Source organism: Tetrao urogallus (genome assembly GCF_951394365.1).
Source record: "Tetrao urogallus genome assembly, chromosome: 4".
NCBI classification, from domain to species: Eukaryota; Metazoa; Chordata; class Aves; order Galliformes; family Phasianidae; genus Tetrao; species Tetrao urogallus.
The window spans coordinates 45,232,267-45,251,030 of record NC_136817.1 but is presented as its reverse complement, the minus strand read 5'-3'; the positions used below and the strand labels follow the sequence as shown (position 1 = coordinate 45,251,030).

The window sequence follows — 18,764 nt, the reverse complement described above, 5'->3', positions numbered from 1 at the left end:
GACACGGTTAGTGGGCATGATGTCATGCTAGTCTCAATCTGAGCGGTCTTTTTTGTGATTCTATAAATACTTTGAAATATTGTTCAGCTATTTTCTCCTGACTTTAGATGTAGTTTTACTCTAGACCATAATAAGTGAAGGACAGGACTCCGGCATGCGTAGAGGAGGGTAATATTAGGAAAAAAATGAAAAGTAGGTGTCCCAGGCTGCAGCAGTGCAGTTCACGGGTTGCCCCAGACATCACGGTGCAACTGGCAGGTTCCCCAGCGCTTTTCAATGTGCCGCAGTGCCCAAGGCAGTGGCAGCTCCAAACGAAAACATGCGAGAAACAGCGAACGTGCCCGTTTGCACACAGAGAAAGGCACTAGATAACACTCTAAATACACACTTTATTTATCCCTAGCTATGTTAGCTCCGCAGAAATAAGAAAGCAAAGCAGCGACGGCTGTGAAAACCTCTCGCTCTGCAGACAGCGGCGCCGGCGCACTGCGAGGCCGGCCGGCCCCCCACGCGCCGCGCCGCGCCGGTGGGCGGAGCGGGGCGGGCTTGTGGCGGGCGGTGCTCCGCAGGCGCCGCGTCGGGGCCATGCCGGCGGTTCTGGGCGCCGCCTGGGCTCTGCTGGCCGCCGGCTTCCTGGTGTTGCTGCTGCTACACCGGGCCCAGGCGCGGCGGCCCGGGGGAGGCACCGACATCGCTTCCGCTTTCTTCCAGGACCTCATCCGCTACGGGAAGACCAAGAGAGGCGGGCAGCAGGCTGCCTGGCTGCGCCGCTTACAGGTGCCGAAGAGGTGAGGGAGGCCGAGCGGCGGCCGCGACTGCGAGCTGGGGGCGTCGAAGGCCCTCAGGTGTCGTTTTGGTGCCCGTTCGGTGCCTGCAGATGTGTTCGGCTACCAGGAGGGTTGCGTTGCTCTGGAATATTAATACTCAGTACATTACTAGCTGATTTGTGTGCTTTTCAGCGCCGCTGCATGCTCTAGAACTACGATATGGCTAAGGATATGATTCGCATGAGGTGCTGATTGTGAGGCTCCGATGTTCTTTACTCCTGAATCCCAGTCCCATACAGTATCTGTGTAACAAACCTTAAAGCAAGACTGGATCTGGGACTGGAAGGATGGACTTGTGCGCGTGAGTGTGACTGTGCAAATTTGCTGCAGGGTTGCTTTCTTAAATCAATTCTCCATCGTAAAACAGAGTATCCTGAGTTTGAAGGGATCCGCGTGGATCATTGGTTCTGTCATTGTCTTCTTCCTTCTGAGTTCCTTTATAAAACACGCCACAGGGTGCTGATAATAGCATGTTAATACAAATATCTGGATACTGTGTGAACAGTCTAAGAAAGCGAAAGAACTGTCCTGCTACCCAAGCACAACTTTTTGTCTGAAATAGTTACTGCAGCAACCAAATTGCCTGAAGACCTCTTCTTAATGGGTTGTGTTCAATAGAATAAAAGAGGGAATTAAAAGTTTACAGCTTTTTATATGTTACCGTGACCTCATTGTATTGTTCAGCTGAGACTTTTGGCTAGAACTGTCCTTTGATTTGAACATAGGTGTGACATGATTAGGGTGCTATGTAACCCAAAGATTCAGTCATCCCTAATGAGGCAACATATCACTATCACAGTTGTCAACAATACAGTTTACGTAAGTTGCTTCCAAAGAAAATGTTTTAATAATAATAATAATTGCAACACACATTAAAAGAGATGTTATCATGTATTGTCTTTGTTATCAAGCTTCTGGCTCCAGTTTCCCAGGGATGCACCTAAGCTCTGCAGTAGCCACAGCAAGAAGAAGGGTTCATATAAGCGTTGGCTTTAGTTGCAGTGCATTGCAAAGTATGGTGTTATTGTGGTAGGGTTTCATCTGAATCAACCTTTCTCCATCAGGAGTTTCCCACCACTTCTTAGGGAATATGCTAACTAAAGAATACAGCTTTCTCAATGAATTGATATCAAGCTCTCAGAATGTATGAAACAATTCTGTTACTGCAGTGTTGAACCTGTAATCCTGCTAGGTGAGAATATCCTGAAGGTAGCTGTTGGGACATTTTCTGTCCAGTTCATCTGCATCTTGTTTTTGAACAAACATTGTATTTTCACCAGCCCAGACTGGTTTTTAACTCTGTTCTTCTATTTTGTCAAATGTTATGAATAATTTCGGGTTGGTTTGGCAAACACAGCATTCCTCTTTCCTTGAAAGACATGTGCAGTTACTGTAGTGCTGGATTGCTCTGTACGTTACCATGCATAACTGAGATTGTTGAAATCTCACAGGGTATTTCTCAGCTAAGCTGGCAGGGCTTGTTTATTTATTTATTTATTTTTGTTGTTGTGACAAAAACTGCTGCTTGTGAGGAAAGTTCTCCAGCTGTTAAACTTTCTGATGACACATAAGTCTACCAAGTAATAGTTTGGGAGAGAAAGAGCTTGAAGCTTCAAGGGAGAGATATGGTTTTGTCTATATATAAATTTGGTTTGTCTTTTAAGCAGAAAATGGAGGAAGCTTTTTTTTTTTCTTTTTGCTGTTGCAAATTTGCAGAGCAAACATCACTGCCTCTGCTTGGTAGGTGACAGAACTGAGGAGTGAACACCCAGAGGGGTTACTAACTGCTAATGGGCAAGCTGTGGTGGAACGTGCATTTGAGTTTCTTGCTTGGCCTCTTTATTGCTGTTGAGATGTACGTGAGCTGTTCTTGGAGAGTGTTATTTTATTTTGCTTCACTAACTAATGAAGTTGTCTTCTCACCCCCTAGTTCTCCAAAAGAGAAGGTATGAGTGTTCTAAGAAAATGTAATCTTGTTGATAAATGAGCCAAAAAGGCATGTACTCACCATGAGACAAGCATGTCCTTCAGCTACATTTCCATCTGAAAAATGAGGAGAACATTAAGTTTAATGAAGGCGTTTTTTGTTCCCACAGGTGGTTTATTCATTTTTATGTAGTTTCTATACTCTGGAATGGCTTTCTACTGATGAGGCTTTTTCAAGCTGAGTTCCTTGGAGCGTCATTACCCCCATGGATTCAAATCTTCCATAGTGCTTTTGGCAGAGATTTGCAGAACCAGAATACGGGTAGGTATTCCTGCTGTTATGAAGCAGCCACATAAATATGACAAAACTGTGTTACCATCCTTGGCTTAATATGTATTCTTCATATGCTACCTTGTAAGCTGCTCTTAAACTAGGCTCCAAGTGACTTTGCTGGAATACCAGTTCCCTTTGGCATTATTCAAGGTGGAAATCATTCTATGCTATGCATTTAGTAGCTTTCAGCAGTTCTTTTAGCAGGAACAGCTATTAGCTCCTTTTAGGTGTAGTCATGCTCAGTCTCTGCAGTCAGCAGTGCATCAAATGTACAAATACTTTTGCCAGTGCTAGGTTAGTTTAGAAAGAGGGTAAGGATCTTGCTTTGGGGAGGGGAAAATTAGCTCTTTTGAAGTACTGTTGGGGTTAAATTGGTCCTATCTCTCCCTAAGTCGCTATTTTTCATTTGTAAGCAGGCAGTGAACACTTCTCTGCACTCTTGGTTCTCCTGCTCCTTTGGCTGCATAGCTTTCAGAGACTTGCAGAATGCCTCTATACCAGCGTGTTTTCCGATGGCGTCATCCACATTGTGCAGTATTGCTTTGGACTTGGTTATTACGTTGCTGTTGGCTCAACTGTGCTGTGTCAAGTGCCTACGAGTGTTAGGAATGGTGAGTACCTGCTTCATTGTTACCAAAGATGCATTTTTTTTTCCTCCCATTTCTTTCCATCAAGGCAAGTGGCTCACTTGATTTCATGGAGGACTTGTGTGACAAGTGTGTTAATTAATGAGAAGTAATAATAACTTGCTGCTATATTCCAAAGTAACATTTCAGCATGTTGCTTTATCAAGCAGTATTACAGACACGCTCTTGCTTGTTCAATAATTTTTATCTTAAATCACCACTGTTATTCCGTGAAATTCACCATTACTCCATCTCACTGTAAATACTCTTACAATTATTTTGGATCAGTTGCCATTGAGATATATATGCTTTGTGAAGAAAAATAATTGTTGCCAGTTTCAAATATCACTAGATAACTCCAGTTGTCAAATTGGAGATTGTTTTTTTGCCATAGGCTTTCCTTTCAGGTGAGCCTGCAGGACAGTCTTGGTCAGTTCCTTTGCCTTCCATTGAGAACTCCCCACTTCTCTGTCTTTTATCAGTCAGCCCCTTCTTTCTTTTGGTACTGTAATGTAATAAAGCAGAAATTTGAATTTTATGACCTGTTTCTGCCAGTACATTCCACTGAACTGCTGCTTGTTTCTCTGCAACACTTGAGCTGACTGTAGCATTTCTCCCGTGACTGCTTTATGCCAATGGTCATTATGGCATAAAAGTATGGTCATTACCCAGTATGTGACGTTAGCAAAGCTTTTAACCACTTTGAACCACATCAGGTCTACTTTAATCAAGTTATGTTTAAAACAGCCTTCAGACTGTGTATGAGTTGGTAAAGCCTTTTTAATCTGGACCTGTTTTCTACTTATCTGCTGGATACTCAGAGATGATATATCCACTTGTACATAGGGGAGACCATCCTCAATACAGAGTTTTTGCTGGGGTAAGAGGCTTACAGTGTGTGTATATATACAGCTCACTGTGAACAGGACAAACTGTACTTGTGTGTTGACTTGAGACATAGCAGTGTCTTTCATTAGGATAGTAAGAATTATGAACAGAGTTCAGGACTGAGATCTGAGACTGAATTATGTATCAGTTGTATGTAATAGTGTACCTAAAGATACTGGATGAAAAAACAAAGTAGCATCTCGCTACTCAAATTTTGTAAGACACGTACAACATGTGTATGTGCTGTTTTGGGACAATGCTCAGAAAAAGATAAAACATATTTTAATGAAATGTATTTTATTCAGGAAAAGGACTTTCTGTGCAGATCTACTGGTATCACATCATAGGCATTGCGATGTATATTTGGGCCTCTCTTCACCAGCACAGATGTCTTGTGATTCTAGCTAATCTTAGAAAAAGTAAATCAGGTAAGGTGTTTTATTTCTGTGAACAATTTACTTATGTAAATATTTGTTGGTTGTTTCAGTAGGCTTCTGTAGCTTCTACCACCTTAAAACACCAGTATTTTTTCATAGTGTGGCACTCTTCAGATTTTCAGTAGGTTAAATGAAACCATTTGGGATCAGACAGCTGAACGTTACATACGTATGTATATTTTTTCAGAAGTTACACTGAAGGGTCTAGCTTCTGTCATCCTAAGAACAGGCGAATAATAATGCTTAGGACTTGTACCACTCCTCTGAACCATCTCTTCCTTCTCCATACAAATGGAGAAAGAAAAAATGTAAAAATACATTTCCTTCTCTGTATTTTCACAAACAGCCAGAGTGATGTCTTACTTCATTAAGACATGCAAAGCTGCCAGATCAGATGGAGTGAACGATGTGATCATTTTAATGAGTGTTATTATGTAATTCTGAGTTAGAAAAGCTCATTTAATGCATTGTTCTCAATTAATTTCTTTCTGTTTGCTTGCAGGAGAAGTTTTAAGTCTGAAACACAGTATACCTTTTGGAGACTGGTTTGAAAGAGTTTCTTGCCCTCATTATTTTGCAGAACTACTCATCTATATATCTATGGCCATCACATTTGGATTTCACAATGTGACATGGTGGTTTGTAGTGATGTATGTCTTTTTTAACCAGACACTGGCTGCTGTTTTGTGTCATGAGTTCTATCAGGAAAAATTTACCTCCTACCCAAAGCATCGAAAAGCATTTATACCGTTTATTTTTTAGAATATGCCTTCTAAAGCATATTTAGTGCAAACTGGGAAATGTTTTACTAAAGTCAAGGCAAAATTGCACACTTTCTCTATGCTATAGAGGTTAAAAACTTTATCTCATAAGAGTTGCTAATTTATGTGGGGAAACGTAAGGTCTCTGTGTATCATATGAGCAAAGAAAAAGTTTAATGAAGCTCTTAATGAACTGATGAGATGCTAACAGGGTCTTTTCCATGTTTAGAGTCCTGTTTTATGCAGAAAGCATTCACTGTTGTGCAGCAAGCCACAATATATATACATGAGAACTGAAGAGAAACGATAGTGCAGGGAATCATTTGAAGTGCTGTATTTCATGCCTTGCCTAATACTTAAGCATATTTATATGCATTCTCTTTGTAACTCTTCGGAGGGAGGCAAATGATACATTGGCTTTTTGTGTTTCCCTGGTGGTAATGAAAACCAGGCAGTGCCTTGCAATTGTGAGCACAGAGGAGTGGTGGAGGAAGCTGTGCTGGAGCGGTGACTCACTCAGCAGCAGCGATAAGCGAAGCACAAAACACCCCTTGTTTATCCTTAATCTGGGAAAATCGTGGAAGGTTCTCTGTCTAAAGAATTTGCAGATTACATCCTAAGGTCAGGTCCTTGACATCCTTTGTGTTTCGTGGGGTGACAGCAGCCTGCCCTGCTCCTTAGGGGCCTGCAGTTCGGAGGTGCTGCCGCTCAGCACTGGGTGAGGTGGGTTTTGCACTCAGCAGCTGGACGGTGTGTCCTCCTCGTGGTCCGGGAGGGGCTGAGATCTGTGTGAGCAGAGGGCCGCTGGTGTTCCAGCGCGTTCTTGCTTCTTTCTGTATACTTAACAATATTTTGTATATGAGAAGAGTTTTTATGTACTTCGGTATATCTTATGACGCACAATATTTAATTGAAGGATGTTTGATACCTTCCGATCCCATTTCGTCTGATTTCTCAAAATCGCGATAAATACATCCCCGAAACCTCAGTGCCCGCTCCCCTTGGACCCGTAGCCCCAGCTGTGGACGCGGAGCCGCCGCCCCCTCCCGGCACCGAACCTCGCCGCCTTCTTTCCGAGGCAGCGCTCAGGCGCTTCCTCCGGTCGCGCCGCGAAACGACCCGCTCCGCTCATTGTCCCGGGGGCGGGCCGTGCCGCTGCCGTCACGGCGGGCGGGCCGGGTGGGCGAGCTGCGGCGCCGCCCCTCGCGCTCGGGCCGTGGCAGGAAGCGGCTGGGACGGGCGGCGCGCGGCGGCAGCTCCCCGGCGAGGGGCGATGACGCGGCGCCTGTGAGAGGCCCTCAGCGCCGCGCGGGCCGCCATGGGCTCCCCGCCGCTCTCCCCGCCGGAGCGCGGCCGCCGCGGCCCGGCCCCGCTGTCCGGGGCCGCCGCGCTGGCGATGCTCGTGCTGCTGGCGGCGCCGGCCGGGCTGCTCGCCGCGCCGGAGGAAGAGCCCGGCAGGAACAAGGTGCCGGCGGCCGCGCCGCAGGGAGCGGGGCAGGGAGCCGAGCCGCGGGCCGAGGTGAGGCGGGGCCGCGCAGAGCCGGCCTGCGGGAGGGAGCGCTTCCCTCGAGGCCCCGGGGCAGAGCGGGGGCCGGAGCGAGGGAGGGAGGGAGGGGCGGGGATGGGAACGCGGCTCCGCGCTCACATTGTCAAGGTGAACCGCACGGAGTGACCGCGTGTGCGCGCGAAGGCTGCGACTGAAGGAGGCTGCTCCAGAACGGGGAGCGCGAGGGCAGAAAAACAGGAAGTGCAAAAGTAACGTTCGAGCAGATAGCGTGTAACGTTCGCCGGAGTGTTGCTTCTGGAGCCTCCGGGGAAGTGAAGCGTCAGTTGTAGCGCTGCAGGTAACACGAGCGCTCCCGGCAGCGCGTATCCCGGCCTGAGCGCAGCGCTGCGAGGAGGGCGGTGGGAACGGAGCGTGGACAGGGCTCCGTGTGGCTCCATGTGGCCGCCCGGCCCTCACCTGGCGGCTCCGAGCAGCCTGCTGGGGGCTGCCCGCCTTCCGGAGCGCGACTCGGTAAGAGCTTGCATCGCGTTGTCTGACGTGGAGTTTGAATTGTGGGCGGTGAGGTGCTGGCACAGCTGCCAGGTGGGAGCTGTGGGCGCCACATCCTTGGAGACGCTGAAGGCCGGGTTCGATGGGGCCCTGGGCAGCCTAAGCTGATGGGAGGGTAGCCCTGCCCATGAGGGTGAAACGGGGAAGGCTTTAAAGTCCCTCCCAACCCAGACCAGTCTGTGACTCCATCGTCATGGCTCTCCCAGCTGAGGATGTTCTGTGTGATTCTGTTCCTATGGCTGCTCTTGCTGTAGTTGAGCAAGCATCCCTATTGTCATCTGTGTTCTGGTTGGCCACCAGTGGCTGAGCTTTGGTGATTTTTAAAGGATGAAGAAAGTTTGTGAAAGTGTTATTTTTCATCATCCTTTTCTGTTCACTGCTTAGTTGAAGAGCTCCACTGGCTGTAATGAAGTGATTGTAAGTTACTGAGGTTAAAGCTGGCAATGAATTTTGGTTTTTGTTTTTTGTTTTTTTGTTTTTGTTTTGTTTTTAATGTCAGTAGGCATTATATTGATAAAGCTGGAGCAGAGAGGAGATTTTTCTTCAGTAGTTTAATGTCTTCTGCTTTGGTTATACATGCCAAACAAAAGTCAGCTTTTTGGCAAGCTGAAGATAGAAAAGTTGTGATTATCTGTTTTTTAATGCTAAAAGAAAGGGATTGAAGGGTGTGTTACAAAAAAAAAAAAAAATGGTTTTGATTCATTATCTGAGAAGCTGTAATTGACAAACTCAATTATTGTAAGAAAAGAGCTTGTTTTAGCACCTTGTGTGTTCGCTCTCAGTAAACTACACTGGGGAGGTGGTACCTGATGCTGTGCTGGACAACAGAGCTTGGCCAAATGAGCTAATGTTTTTCAACAGATAAATATTTTTGTACTAAGATCCCATTGCTTACAAGCTGATGGGGGGAAAGTCTTCTGCGTGTAAGCAGAAGAAAGCCTATCTTGTTGCAGCTCAGGACTCTTCAGCTTGTATCAGTATTTAGGATTAGTTTGTTTGTATTCAAACTTCTAAAATTTCATTCTTGATTAGGGGTTCCATTGCCAAATGATCACATATAGGAAAAAAAAGTTGTCAGCATACTGCTTGATGCAAGACAATAGGGAGCAAGAAAATTTCAAACATCAAACCTCAGACTTCCCAGCACTATTGAGGGAGTTCTGGCAAGTCTCCTGATGAAACAAGTTGCAATCTGTCTCTGTTCATGGAGGTATTAACTTTCTTGGCCATCTCTGGTCAAGCACGTGAACAGCAGCTTTGTTGTTTTGGGTCTGCTTTTGATTATAGGTGTCTTAATCTTCATGAGAGTAAACACTGATTGTTGAGGGAAATCTGGAATGTGCTGAGCTGGTTTGAGCACTGGGGAGTCTTAGTGCTGGTGTTCAACAGTGTGTACAAAACAAACAGTTCATGAAAAGTTGCATAAAACTTTAATGGAGCTGAGATGCAAAGATTCTGCGAGGAGATCCTGACAGATTTTTAAAGGATTCCCTTTTCTCCTGAGTGCTCATAATCGCTCAATTTTTGCTTGAAGATTTGAAGAGTTTAGTTCTTACTATTTCTATCATAAAATTGCTTGCTTGCTTGAGCGTCATAATGTAAGCAGACAACAGCTGTGCCAATAGCAATATAAAGTTGCTTCTCCCCTGTCTGACTGTGGTAGTGGTTCTCATGTTCCAGTAGTAGCATGCATGGTGAAGTACTGCTTTAATAATCAGAGCAGGTGCTTCTGGTGAAGTGACCACCTATTAATTTGAGGTAGGTAGCAGCCAGTAACTAGTTAATCATAGCTAATACCACATGGAGGGTGAATAGTTAAAATGCCACGCTAGGCAATGCGATGTGACAGGCAGGAGAAACAGAGAGCTCAGTACTTCCAGGAATTACATGTTCAAGCCTAATTAATTGGTGTTTGTTTTGTTTTGTCTCCTCCTGTGCCTACAGAAGGGGCCCTCGCCAGTTGCTCCAGTTCATCTTGTCAATGAAGACTCAACTGACAAGACTAATTTGGGCTTTATTCACGCATTTGTGGCTGCTATATCAGTCATCATTGTATCAGAACTTGGAGATAAGACCTTCTTCATTGCAGCCATCATGGCAATGCGATACAACCGTTTGACTGTACTGGCTGGTGCTATGCTTGCCTTAGGACTGATGACGTGCTTATCAGGTTAGCCCTCATGTTGTTTTGTTTTGTATGTTTAAATGTGCTGGATAAGTCTGTATTTATTAGTAAACCCTAACTGAAGTCAAATGGAAGGTAGTGTGAAGACAGCAGGTGTGTGCAGTCTTCTATTTTGTGTAAACTTTGAAGGTTTTTTCTGGGGGCTGTGGCATTAGACTCTAAACTCCAGTTAGGTGTTCACACTCCCTAGACATCTGTATGCTTTTAAGGAAAAGGAATTTGGAGTGCCCAAGCAATCCCTTGGCTTTTAGATTTCTTTATTCCTTTTTATTTTTAGCTCCTGTTAAATTAGTATACCTAAAGAGAGTGTAGGGCTGAGGTCTTTATCTTCCCAAAGTGAAAAATGCTTAACAGGATGTCACATTCCTCTTGACTGACTTGTGTCTTTGTATATATATCTGGCTGTAAAAGTGGGGGATTACATTCAGTCATGAACCTTTGTGGTGCACAGTACAGAGCAAAGAGCTGGAAGGGGAGCAAGGTGTCAGATGGCACCTGGGGAGCTGTAGCTGTGGGTGCTTACACACATACCATAGAATGAAGCAGCCTTTAGGTACATCGGATGCAGCATGTATTTGGTTGTGTGTGTGTGCTCGGTTCTTCACATGCCCTTGACAGAAATACTTGAAATAATGTTCAGTGTTTTATATGTGCTGCAAACAGCCTCCTAACTGGTATTGGGTCTCAGTGTTGATCTGAGCATCTTCAGATGGAGATGATAGCTTTATGAATGCATTGTTACAATTATTGTTGCAGTCTTACAGCAGTTTCCCTTAGTGCTGTTCAGATAGCATTGTAAAAGTTTCTTCCATTACTTGCTTAATAACATTAGTCTGTGAGACTTGTTTCACTTTTGCACTGTGTGCTTCCTTTATTTAGGATCATAGGTGGGAGTGCACCCTGTGGTCTCTTTTCTACATCTGTCTGCCCATTACAGCTCTCCCTTTTTCTATGTAAAGTCAATGTATTCCCTAGGAAGGGAGCTGGGATTTTCCCTTTCTTTGTCCTTGTTTCCTGTGGTTAGAACTTCCTGGAGTTTTTGTTTTTGTTGTTTTCCAGCCGTGATTTCATGAATTTCTGCTCATTTAAATTCTCTATATCCAAATAATCAGTATGTAGATGTTTGGTTTTTGGTGTTGTTTATTTTCAAGCTGTGCCCAGAAACATTTTTGCCCTTGTGATATAACAAGCTGCGTTGTCATTCTGATTATTTCACTGCTTTTGTGCTTTGTACGTGGCAAGTAATGCTGTATGCATTCTGTATAATGCAGTATTTTCAATCTTTCAAACAAATTTTATATTCTTCTGTTTTATTTGGCTATGCAATGATATAGTTATTCTGTGTGTGTGCTGCAGCCTAATTTTATTTTGATCTGATAATCTTACTTTGGTAGTGGCAGTGTGGATGCAAGTAAGGAAGGATGTATGCATATGTTAGCATGTTTCCACTTGGCTCATTGCACGTGCAGTACGACAGTGTGGTCCAAACAGCTGAGAACATTAGGTGTGAAGTTTTAATTTCTTTGTATTTACACAGGCCTTTTGGGTCTGTAACTGTGATCTTTGTGGAGTAGTCAGTCTTGGGTACGTATTTCTTCTATTTGAGAGGTAGTTTTGGCTGAGTCTGATCACCTTCAACACCTGTAAAAGTAGGTGTACTGTGGAAGTAGTTTTTAGTCTTTGAGTGGGATTAAGAAAGGATGAAGTTGGTGGAGTGTAGGAGAGAGAGTGAGGAATGGTGGCTTTCAGGTATTTGCACTCAGACAAAGAAGAAAGGCATGAATTCAGACAATTGGCTGTGGGTGCGTCTAGAAAATTTATCTTGTAGAAAATCTCATTTTGCCTTTATCTGATGAAGAAGACAGATTTGAAATAAATGTAAAAAATGGTTGGAAGAAGATGTCATCCAACATACAGCCATGTAAATAAATAGAGTGAGTTGATATTATATGTCATAACAAATCTAATGTGATTATAGATGAAATCTTTTGGTGTGCTTGGGAAAGAGCAGAATTTGTGTTGACCTTGAGTGGAAAAATAAATTTGCTTGGACTGATAGAGGAAAAATAATTATATTCATTCTTATTTTTGAAATTATGCATTTGTTTTCTTTTCAGTTTTGTTTGGCTATGCCACAACAGTTATTCCTCGTGTGTATACATACTATGTGTCGACTGCACTGTTTGCCATTTTTGGCATTAGAATGCTTCGAGAAGGCTTGAAAATGAGTCCAGATGAGGGCCAGGAAGAGCTGGAGGAAGTTCAGGCAGAAATTAAAAAAAAAGATGAGGAAGTAAGTCATAAACTCTCTCTGTGAATTACGGCTAATGAAACAGTTATGGCTTTGAAGTTGCAGAGCAGTGCTACGTTTCATGTTTGGGATGTTCAGCCATGGCTGCAATTAATAAGTCTAACACAACAAACATGTGGTCAGCTGGACAGAAGTGGCCATGTGGATGCTATTTCAACAGATGATCCCAGACCTGTGGCATATCCTACTTCTCTGGAGAAAAGGAGTTTTCCCTGTAGAATTTCTTTTTTTTTTTAATGGTGTGTACTAACAGACTCTATAAATGTTCAAGTCCATTTCTAAGGAATAGTAATCTTGTTTCTTTGGGACAATTTTATCCACTTTTGATTTGAGAGCCACCCCTTTTTAAGAGAGACTTCTGCTTTAGAATAGATGGGAAGCAATCTGTCATTTGAAACTAAATATTGTTCCTGTTGTAACTGCTTTGTGATTGCAAGATTTGAGACTACCGGCAATTGGAAATCAGAGGTGATATTTATATATTATATTAAACATATATATGTAGTAGGCTTTAAAAAATACCATCTAATATAAATAACATGTTAGTATGCACAATCAGTGGCTAATAGCATTCCAGATGTTAAATTAACAGCTTTACAGTTTAAGTATTTCATTTGGATTGTTTGGTTGACATTTCTAATCTTATATTTTTTTTAATTCCCTTTGTCTTCTACAGCTTCAGAGAACTAAACTGTTAAATGGGCCAGGGGATGTGGAAACGGGATCAACTGCCACTATACCTCAAAAGAAATGGCTCCATTTTATTTCTCCCATCTTTGTACAAGCGTTCACTTTAACATTTTTGGCAGAGTGGGGTGATCGTTCCCAGTTAACAACCATCGTCCTGGCAGCCAGAGAGGTGAGTGCTGCAGAATGCCCCTTCTTCTTTTGCTCTCCTTGGGTTGTCTGCAGCTAGGTGAAAGAGACAAAATACCCTTGTGTAAGGTGTCACATTCACGCCTGCTGCTTTATAGTGCTTTACTTAATGTCACAGCTGTGCAGAGATGTGAAAATCAATGCACGGAGGCTCTGTGTGTTGTTTTAACTACTGTCACATGATTAGAACTGCATGGGCCTTTCTGAAAAGAGTTGTTTGACATCATGTAGCTGAATACAATTATTTGATAAGGTGTAAAGATAAGGATGTTACAGAACTACTTTTTCTTTGATCTGTGACATAATGCAGCTTTAACACAGCAGCTTTAAAAGGAGACCTTAATCCTAGCAAATTTGAAACTGTTGATAAGATACTGCTTTTTAAAAAATCTAGAAGAATTTGTTAAAGTATGTGGAACTAAAATTCTGAACCGCTGTGCAGTAAGCAGTACCATAAATGAAATGATACTCAGCATGATGATCAGAGCGTACGTAACTGTTACACATTTACAGGAAGATCAGGCTTATTAAAAGGCTGACTATAAGCCTTCAGTAGTTGCCCTGTGTTGTTTCCATTCATTGAGATCATTTACATCTTTTTCCTGGGACTCGTGCTTCCTTCAGTGCACTCTCAGACCTTCCCCAGGGATAAATCAAGGCTGCATAATGAAGGAGGCTATAATCTGTAGGAACCTTTTGCCTTTATTACAGAGTAGGGAAGGCACTGAGAGCTAGAGAGGCAGGGAGCAGGTTAGAGAGGAGGATCTCATTGTTCAGTTAGCGACGTGCCATCTTGGCAAACTGGAAATTATTACTACTGCCTCCACCAAAGATTTTGTATGGTGCTGGATAAGTTGCTTATGCCCATCCTATCACAGGTTGACTTCTCTTTTGCATTTTTCTGAGTGTCCCATTAAGAAATGTCCATCAGACTCTGCGGTGCGGTCCATGAAGTACTGAGGATTGTAAAAGAAGACTGTGGATGTTAAGCTTTTAACATATGAAACGTATAAGTGCTACAAAAGTACTACAAAAAATAATCTTTTCTCATTCTATCTGTGGAATTATTTTATACTACTTACATTCAGATACCTTACTAAATAAGTATTTAACAAAGAATAATTTACATAGTGAGAGATTGCCAGTAGTGTGCTAAGTCAACTGTGAACTTGAGTGAAAAGAAAGTACTCTGACTGCTCATTAAGTGAATAGTATCCATCCTGTCACAATGAATGAAACATGGTTTCTGTGGAGGAAAAAAAAGTATAATGTACACTGTCTCAGAGCATACACCAGGAGAAAGATTTAGGTCTGTCTTAATGAACCTAATCCTGACAGCAATTCTTAAGAACTAGAATTAACACCATAGCGGTTTTCTGTGTGTAAGAAACACTCATCTGCCTAAATATTTGGAAAGGGAGCTGAAATTCTATCACATCATGTTAGACTGATTTTCTTGGCTGTATCTGAGCACTTCTGCTGAAGATACTGAACTCATGGAAGAAGTTGTAAATTATTCTCTCCAAGGGGCAGCAGTTGCCAATGGAGCAGAGGGCAGGATCCACCCTTTGCCAGTGGGCTGCTGTCAGCATGGAAATGAGGAGTTCCAGGAATACCGGATTCTGTTCCCAATTGTGGAAGCAAATGTGTTCTGCTTGCACAGCTCTGCCTCCCTCCTGGCCTTCTTAGTAGTTTTCTGTCTGTTCTTTGTCCACTGCTTTTAGCTTCTCTCAGTAGCTTGTGCTACTGGTTGTCTTGATCAGGCAGTGTTGTGTTTTCCTTATATCAAATCATTTCCTGGACAGTTTCTTTTGTTTCATGTTAGAGATTTCATGCATTCCTCATGAAGCAAGGCAGTAGCTTTTTCTCCTATGAGCTGGAAGTCTTTGTTTCCTAAAAGAGAGGTTTGCAGGACTTAACTCTACCTTCCCTAGTTCATCCTAGTGCAGTGGAAAATCAGGCTCTTACCTTGCCTTCTTCATCTGTCATTAAAAGGTGTTTTTTTTCTGTTTCTAATGCTAAACTGTTCTGTTTTATGAGGTGCTTAATACATATGCTGTAATTTGTGACAGGGTCTTGGGAACTTCTTTTTGTTGTGGATTTGTTACTGTAGTGAGGTGATGCACATTACGCAGTGTTGAAAGCTGTTGTTGACAGCTTACAAATGTATTTGTAAGAATACATTTTGAAAGTAGTTTATTATCCTCTAGACTTAAATTCTACGATAGTCCCCTCTTTGGCTAATTTTTCTATTGGGACACCAAAGTATAAAGCACAAACTTGCTGATAAACTTGAGCTGGATGAAAAAGTTGGAATGTTTTAGCTACTGAAAGCTTTCACTTGCAGTTCTTAGGTTTATTTACATGTTTTTTCTTCCTTTATAGTTAAGTTGATGTTCTTCCTGCTGGTGTGCATCAAGAGCAGCCATCTTCCCATTAAGTGTTACTTAATTGTTTAAGTGCAGCAGAGTGATCTCTGCATCTACATTTAACCACCTGAAAATGCTTTTTGGTTGAAACATCCCAAATACTCCTGTATTGATCAGATTTACATTAAGGCTGTCTTACTAGCTGAAGGCTCTGTTACTGTTCTTTCAGTGATAGGTGGTGGTGCAGAGTAAACACTAGATAGTGTTCACGTGCTTGATTCTGTGTAACCAAAGAGCCAGGCTATGGTTCCATCATGGTAGGAGGTTGTTCCAGAACTAGCAGGCTTTCCATTGTGCTGATGTTTCCTTTTCCTTCTGTGTTTTCTCCTCAGGATCCTTATGGTGTGGCAGTAGGAGGAACGGTGGGACATTGTCTATGCACTGGTTTAGCAGTTATTGGAGGGAGAATGATAGCACAAAAAATTTCTGTTAGGACTGGTAAGTGAAAACTCACTCCAACTGAAAAATGTGTTAATGCTGGTAATGTCTGTGATGTCAGTGGTTGCGTGTTCAGGAAGAATGTTTCTTGAGACTTCTTTAAGATCAGTTCAGTGTTTGGGTCTGTGTGTGTTTTCTGCAGCTTCAGAAAAGGAGGTGAAGGGGTAAATTTCAATGGGAAAGGTGAAATGTGTATTCTGTCTTGTTTGTTTGTTAAGGCCATAGATGATGAGTTGCTAATCTAGCAATAATTTAATGTGCTATCAACAAGCCCAGCATGGATGTCTGGCAATAGCAATAACCTTAGGTTAGGTCAAAGATCCATCTAACCTGTTAGCTGGTTTAGAGAAGGATGGGCCACATGCAGTGATACTGCCCCAACTTCTAGCAGCTGCTGGCCATTGCAAGCAGTTAATGGTTTTAATACTGGCTCATTCAGTATGGTTACCTGAACTGTGCTAGAATTGCTGATCTGCAGTGTCACTCCTAACTGATGACTTGCTCTAGCCTGATAATATTGTATCTTATTTTTTTTCCATGTAGCCAAACACACAAGAGTAGGCATCAGCCTCAGCTTCGCGCTAGCTGAAGTAATAGAAGTAATACACATGGTCCTTCCTAAGGTCCAGAATATGTCTTTGTAGATAAGATTAAACAATGGGATGGTGTATGGGCATCCTGACACTGAGCTAGAAATAGCATCTACTGCTTCACTGTTTGCAGCATTAAGTTTTAAAAAGATTTTTCAGTAATCAGACTTCTTAACAAATAAATAAATATCTTCCATGACACATTATGAATTTACTTAACTTTCTCAATGTCTAATTCATTTTTTGTTTGTTTTTCCTTTCCAGTGACAATCATAGGAGGCATTGTCTTCTTAGCTTTTGCATTTTCTGCACTATTTATAAGTCCAGACTCTGGTTTTTAAATATTTTTCATCACTACGAAAGGACAAGGATTGGAAGCATCTAGCAGCTATCCTTGTGTGGTTTTGTATATAAATGTACAGAATTACAGTTTAAACAAGCACCGAAGATGAGACACTGAACTTTTTATAGCAAACGATTGGTGGGATTGAGACATTTATAGACAGCTTCTGCGGTGGAAATCTGTTTGCTGTCTGGTTTGTATGTTCTGTGGCACCTGCTACTGTGGTAGGATTTGCGTGATTTTCCTGTTTGCTGAACCTGGCTCAGCTGAGTTTTGAGAATCTATGTCCATAAATGTTAGAGCTTTCTTTTTTTTTCCCCCCACTGTTACACATGGCTCCCTTTCCTGTTGCTTCAAGAGCTAATTCTTACGCCTTCTCTGAAGCAGACCAGAGTGTTTTGTTTCATAATGTTGAACAAAATATTAAAGAGATAACAGTTGACTCCCATTTCCAAAGACTTTGGTTCCAGGACGTGCCTGAGGCTGGATAATGTAAGCAACAAAAAGCTGGGGAGCCGTTCCTATACCATTTAGTTGCTGAGCCACCAACAGAAAATATTATGAATTTCATGTAGAGGGCAAACTTCTTAATCAGGGATTTTTATCAGGAAATTGTGTGCTGATTAACAGCCTACCAAGTTCAATGTGCAATCTGGAGCTAGTAGTATTTGATTTTTTTTTTTTCCTTTTTTTTTTTTTTTTCTTTTTTGACTTTCTAAACTTTATAAAGTACGTGGAAAGTAATAAAGTGGTCCAACTTAACGGTGTTTCATTCCCAGGACTGAACAATAATGGAATCTTTAGATTTAGATATGTTCATATTTTTCTTTTTAGGAATAGAAATGTAATCTGGAAGAGTATTAATAAAACATAGTGTCTCAATTTGAGTCATTTTCAGTATTGTTTTTTGGCAGTTCCATAATTCCTGCCACAGAGGTTAAAGTGATGATTTATTTAAACTTTACTAAATTTATTTTGGACATTTTTTATATGTCCAATTTATTTTGGACATATATTTGTTATAAGTACCAGTTATAAAAACTTTGAAAATGTTGGTCGCTTAAGATATGGGATACTGAAACACGTGGTTTTCTCTGCTGCTTGGTAGCTAGTAGATTCTGAGCTAATAGCTTAAATAAGATGTTAAGAACTTCTGTAAAGCAGGAGATAGAGTTTCTAATAGCATCTATCTACTGCTTTAGCCTAAAGCTAAAGTAAGATCAAGTGCTACAAATTAGATTGTCCAAATTGTTGCTTGAGAACAGAGGGTAGGAAGCCTCCTCTTGGATTTTGCTGCCAGTAGAAACCCCTTAATGCTGAGGTTCTCAAACCCCGAAGATTGCAGCCGCTTGATTCCTTTTATGCAGAGTGGTATGAAAACAGATTACAGCTCCAGGCCTAGATGTTCAAGTCCTGATCTGAAGGAAGGAGCTGCTGGCAGTGCTGTTGTTAATTGCTGGGTAATGCACTGATTTGTTCAGTTTTGAAGCAAGCATTGTAACCAATTGCTGCAGCCTCTTCTTTCCACACCCTGTAAATGCCCTCTCTGTAGTCTGTTTAACCTTTTATCCTCAGGAGATGCATTACCTGGATCACATTAAAAAAGAAAGAACAGGGAACCCAAAGCAGGGAAGAGTGAACTTTAACTGCTCACTGGGAAACTGCTTGTTGTGTGGTGCTACAGCACAGTGTTTTACACGTGCTAGGTAGTGCTGGGCAATCACAGTGCTGCAGGCT

General features: G+C 42.3%; 2 protein-coding genes across 2 annotated transcripts; both read left to right on the top strand.

Annotated features, from left to right (window-relative positions):
* Positions 1 to 585: 585 nt before the first annotated feature.
* Positions 586 to 5,800, top strand: SRD5A3 (steroid 5 alpha-reductase 3; the record flags this gene model as incomplete). Its single annotated transcript, XM_079534515.1, has 5 exons — positions 586 to 788; positions 2,924 to 3,075; positions 3,504 to 3,698; positions 4,907 to 5,029; positions 5,541 to 5,800. The coding sequence occupies 5 exons, from the start codon at positions 586 to 588 to the stop codon at positions 5,798 to 5,800; spliced, it is 933 nt and encodes a 310-aa protein (XP_079390641.1).
* Positions 5,801 to 7,117: 1,317 nt separating this feature from the next.
* On the top strand, positions 7,118 to 17,025 carry TMEM165 (transmembrane protein 165; the record flags this gene model as incomplete). The annotated part of the gene is made up of 6 exons (XM_079534133.1): positions 7,118 to 7,318; positions 9,800 to 10,025; positions 12,158 to 12,333; positions 13,028 to 13,210; positions 15,989 to 16,094; positions 16,949 to 17,025. 6 exons carry the CDS (start codon positions 7,118 to 7,120, stop codon positions 17,023 to 17,025), a joined length of 969 nt encoding a protein of 322 aa, XP_079390259.1.
* Positions 17,026 to 18,764: the final 1,739 nt, after the last annotated feature.